The sequence below is a fragment of the Perkinsus marinus genome, assembly GCF_000006405.1.
Source record: "Perkinsus marinus ATCC 50983 genomic scaffold scf_1104296970268, whole genome shotgun sequence".
Classification (NCBI taxonomy): domain Eukaryota; phylum Perkinsozoa; order Perkinsida; family Perkinsidae; genus Perkinsus; species Perkinsus marinus.
Window position 1 is genome coordinate 101,443 of NW_003202533.1, and position 5,441 is coordinate 106,883.

General features: G+C 49.9%; 2 protein-coding genes across 2 annotated transcripts; both read left to right on the forward strand.

Moving 5' to 3' along the window:
- Positions 1-1,130: 1,130 nt before the first annotated feature.
- Pmar_PMAR027782 (conserved hypothetical protein) lies at positions 1,131-2,837 on the forward strand (the record flags this gene model as incomplete). Its single annotated transcript, XM_002767674.1, has 1 exon — positions 1,131-2,837. The coding sequence occupies one exon, from the start codon at positions 1,131-1,133 to the stop codon at positions 2,835-2,837; it is 1,707 nt and encodes a 568-aa protein (XP_002767720.1).
- Positions 2,838-4,557: 1,720 nt separating this feature from the next.
- Positions 4,558-4,950, forward strand: Pmar_PMAR027783 (hypothetical protein; the record flags this gene model as incomplete). Its single annotated transcript, XM_002767675.1, has 1 exon — positions 4,558-4,950. A coding segment is annotated over one exon (393 nt), but the record flags the coding sequence as incomplete, so codon positions are not given.
- Between the last annotated feature and the right edge of the window lie 491 nt (positions 4,951-5,441).

Genomic DNA, 5,441 nt, shown 5'->3' on the forward strand with positions numbered 1-5,441 from the left:
TGTAGAAATGCAACACCCTGAGTAGTATGAAATTCATACTATGAATGCTACGACAATTCAAGACATCTGCTAATTCAATGTCCTTCCGACCTGATTCCTACACAACACTGATGTCGATCGAATTCATCAACAACATCGCCAAACTATCGGGTCGATAGTATCGACTATGCTGTCGGTTTTTCCTCTTTTGCTGCTTCTGGTCGTCGTCATAACCGACATGCCTCGATGACAATGACGATGGACAGAGATCATAAAGAATGCAACAGAAGCGACAGTAGTAAGCACCGCCTATATTCCCTTGTATGCGCCACCAGGTGGAAGCAAATTGCACGTGTATGAGAGGATAAGCTGGATATTGTGTACAACAAGTGCAGTTTATCCTCTCATATTACTTGTGTGAGTCCAAGCACTAGAGCGCGGCCATCTGGCATTATAATTGAGCCTCGGTGACTGAGATTCAGTCGCTGAATATTGGTGAAGAGTTAATACGACGGTAACCGCCCCCTCGCGTCACGCGGTTCCATTCCGCCGTGTCACGCCGTTCCATCCCGTTGCGTCACGCTGTTGCGTTCCGTCGCGTGACCCCGCAACGTGTCTACGTGTCACCCTATCTTCAGCTGCGCTTAATGTGGGTTAGTCAGTCATATTCTGCACTATTTTCCTCATTTCATCAACTCCAACGTTCTAGCCTCTCTTGGAGAGTACGTGCTCTCCATCTTGGCCTTCGTAGATCCAGCCCACCTCTCTAAGGCTGTTTTCCGCCATGGCGCCCTCTAATTATTATGGATCATCTCCTCTGTTGCCCACGTGTGCATTGATCATCTTGGGAAGTTTCTTCCGCTATGTGCTTCAGTTCGCTCACAGTGAAACACACTGTCATCTTAATATCTCTGTTCCTCGCTATCATAAGCCCTCATTGGACGGATTAAATCCGTCCCAATGAGGGCTTATTAAATCCGTCGGATTTGGTGATGAGTGATTCTTCATAGCTCGAGTTGAGCTTCTAAAGTTCGTGCGTGGATAGACGTTGCGAATGGTCCGACTCTGTTTGCAGTTCGGCAGCTACCGGCTTCATGGCTTTTGTCAGCGTCGCCCTCCAAACTTCCAATTGTAGGAATTTTCGTCTCGCAATGACTCGTCTAGTCATCGAAATCGCCGAGAAGGCTATCGGCGCCGCGCTCCTCTTGTTTGCCCTGTGTCATCTGGAGGGATGTGCTTCGTCGTCGGACAGCAAAACCTCTACAACCAGCCCCACTGCTACGATCCCCCCTGCTACGTTAGGGCCTGCCGTGAAGCATTCTTGTCTTCAATACTTCGCTCTCACTCCGAAAGTGCTGCAGCACAGTTACGATCCTGTGAATATACGCCTCAAAAAGGGTGTGAACCCGCTAGCTGGAGATGCTGTGGTCTTTGCTTTAAAGGATAACGCGAGCTACTCCATGCTGCGGGTGGTCGCGTCGGCAGCAGATGGTCCCGACGGTTACGAGCTCCGACCCGTCAACCCACGCGGTGGTGGATACAGGGTCAGCTATCAAGCAGCTAATGGTGAAGTGGCGTGTATCACAGACTTAACCTTCGCTCAAGGTGATGACGAACCAACGCAAGCTTATCTTACTGTCACTGGTGATGATAGTCTTCAAGTGAATTGGGTCAGCGGCTCGAGTGAAAGGGGTGAAGTACTCTATAAGAAGCCCGGCACCACCACGTGGACTCTATTTAATGAGACCAGTCTGGCTCGCACTTATAAGGCGCAAGATATGTGCTCCGCGCCTGCTACAAGTGAAGCGTTTCGGGACCCGGGATTCTTCCATTCGGTAACAATCCCAAACGTGGAGCGAGATTCCGTCCTCCAGATCAAGACCGGCAATGGTGTATCAAAAGAGTTTACCACATCTCCCCGCCTTCTCGCTGGGGACGCTCTAAGACACAGCGTGTTCATGGTTGGTGACTTGGGCACGAGTGGGGCCGGCCAGCTCGGGGGCTTCAACGGCTTCGGGTTCCTACAATTCCCACCTTCGGATCCAGATCGCATTTTGTCGCATATGCGACAGAATGACAGAATCCGACTAAGCATCATTTATGGCGATCTCGCATATGCCAATGGCTTCTCTACCGTATGGGACCAGTTCGGTGCTGAAGCTGAACACAACTTTGGTATGAAACAACCGCTGGTTACGAGCGTTGGCAATCATGAATACGTATCATCCGATAATCCTCACGGATGGTACCCTCCTTTCGGTAATTATGATTTCCCCGACTCCGGTGGTGAGTGTGGCGTTCCCTTCACTCATCGTTATCCGGTCGGCTCAGAGGAGGCAAAGTATTGGTATTCGTTTGACTATGGTTTGGTACATTACGTTATGATTTCTACCGAGCATAATTATCTCAACGGGAGCGATCAACACAAATGGCTGGAAGATGATCTCGCTAATGTTGACCGGAACAAGACCCCATGGGTCATCGTTACTGGTCATAGGCCGATGTACACGTCCTGCGCCTTAGACAAGTTCAACGGGGATATCGCCGAGGAGCTAAAATCCAATGTGGCTCCTTTGTTTAAGAAGTACAATGTAAGCATCTACTTCACTGGCCACATACACGCTTATACTCGTACTTCTGCTATTGACGGCACGGTCCACATTCTAGCTGGCTCGGCGCGATTCTTGAACCTTGTATGTCCAATTGGCACCATGCCTCATGTGGAGAAGGCTTTAAGTGTGATTGGTTACATTGAGCTCGACGTTGTGAGCAGGAGTGAACTCCGTGGGACATTCTGGGGATATAATGTCACTAGTGGGGAGGTGACTGTACAGGATACTTTCATAGTTGGAAGTTAGTGACAATCAAACTCTCCTCCCACTTGCACTTTCCCAGTCAGAGGTTCATCTTGATTCGCTTCGTAGGCAATTGCCCTTTCAGCATGCACCAACTTCGTATAAAATTCTCCCTTCAAGTCATCTTGATATTGTAATGAATAGTCAGCTCAAAAAATCCCGCATGGGCTCATTCACATGCATCAGGTCCGCTCGCTGTTATTTGCGGAGGGGAAGTAGGATTCCCATCGATGTTGACTGCAGTCCTTGATCTTTATCTGTCACCGCGGGGCATTATATTCGTCATTTTCTGTCACTTGGATGTTGCTTTTGGAGTGGTCATGCAACAGATCGCTGATGGCAAATTGGCAACCCGCATAGGAGTGATTTCCCACCTATAGACTGACTCGATATTAGTTGCGTGGAGTTTGGACTCCACTACTGGAGGAATAACACTACTAATAACAAGGTGTGTCATCTCGGTGCAGCATGTATGATATAATATCATGCAAGAATTGCAGTATTGCTGCAGTATTGCTGCAAATTTTCCGCTCAAGTTCAGGATCTGAACACCGGAAATTCTCAACACGGTGACCTTTGGATCACGGATCAAGTTTCTCCTCAATGATCATAGAACAGAATCGAAAATGAGGATCACGAGAGATCCAGATCACAGATCAGGGATCAGTATCGAGGTTCAGGGGTCGAGATCAACAGTCGAGGATCAGGATCAAAGATCACGGATCAAGAATCACAGATCTGACTCACCACGAGTCAATCACGCACCTCGGATCACAATGTATTGGGCTCAGGCGTCACGATCAACGAGTGATCTAGATCATGCGCTTGATCTATGGATAAGGGTCCGCGTACCGGCCCAGATGTGAAACCTCATATTCGCGTATCATAAATGATGGAGGAGTCGCTAGTAGATGCTGTGTTCTACCCGAGTCCCGTGCTCGGCGTTCAGCATATACCCCATTGTAGGCTAATGCTGCAATGAGGGATGTATGATTTCTCTACTCGTAAGTGAAGCTAAGGGGCAAGGGCTGATGCAAGCAGCATCAGCCCTTGCCCCTTAGCCATTTCTATCTGGGCGCGCAGCAAACGCGGAAGCCATATCCTCCCTTGCGTCACGCGGTTCCATCCCGCCGCGTCACGCCGTTCCATCCCGTTGCGTCACGCTGTTGCGTGACCCAGCAACTGGTCTAAGTGTCACCCTATCTTCAGCTGCGCTTAATGTGGGTTAGTCAGTCGTATTCTGCACTATTTTCCTCATTTCATCAACTCCAACGTTCTAGCCTCTCTTGGAGAGTACGTGCTCTCCATCTTGGCCTTCGTAGATCCAGCCCATCTTTCTAAGGCTGTTTTCCACCATGTCCGCCCTCTAATTATTATGGATCATCTCCTCTGTTGCCCACGTGTGCATCGATCATCGTGGGAAGTTTCTTCCGCTATTTGCTCCAGTTCGTTCACAGTGCAACACACTGTCATCTTAATATCCCTGTTCCTCGCTATCATAAGCCCTCATTGGACGGATTAAATCCGTCCAATGAGGGCTTATTAAATCCGTCGAATTTGGTGATGAGTGATTCTTAATAGCTCGAGTTGAGCTTCTAAAGTTCGTGTGTGGATAGACGTTGCGAATGGTCCGACTCTGTTTGCAGTTCGGCAGCTACCGGCTTCATGGCTTTTGTCAGCGTCGCCCTCCAAACTTCCAATCGTAGAAATTTTCGTTCTCGCAATGACTCGTCTAGTCATCGAAATCGTCGAGAAGGCTATCGGCGCCGCGCTCCTCTTGTTTGCCCTGTGTCATCTTGAGGGCTGTGCTTCGTCGTCGGACACCAAAACCTCTACAGCCAGCCCCACTGCTACGGTCCCCTCTGTTACGTTAGGGCCTGCCGTGAAGCATTCTTGTCTTCGATACTTCGATCTCACACCGGAAGTGCTGCAGCACAGTTACGATCCTGTGAATATACGCCTCAAAAAGGGTGTAAACCCGCTAGCTGGAGATGCTGTGGTCTTCGCTCCAAAGGATAACGCGAGCTACTCCATGCTGCGGGTGGTCGCGTCGGCAGCAGATGGTCCCGACGGTTACGTGATCCGACCCGTCAACCCACGCGGTGGTGGATACAGGGTCAGCTATCAAGCAGCTAATGGTGAAGTGGCGTGTATCACAAACTAACCTTCGCTCAAGGTGATGACGAACCAACGCAAGCTTATCTTACTGTCACTGGTGATGATAGTCTTCAAGTGAATTGGGTCAGCGGCTCGAGTGAAAGGGGTGAAGTACTCTATAAGAAGCCCGGCACCACCACGTGGACTCAATTTAATGAGACCAGTCTGGCTCGCACTTATAAGGCGCAAGATATGTGCTCCGCCCCTGCTACAAGTGAAGCGTTTCGGGACCCGGGATTCTTCCATTCGGTAACAATCCCAAACGTGGAGCGAGATTCCGTCCTCCAGATCAAGACCGGCAATGGTGTATCAAAAGAGTTTACCACATCTCCCCGCCTTCTCGCTGGGGACGCTCTAAGACACAGCGTGTTCATGGTTGGTGACTTGGGCACGAGTGGGGCCGGCCAGCTCGGGGGCTTCAACGGCTTCGGGTTCCTACAATTCCCACCT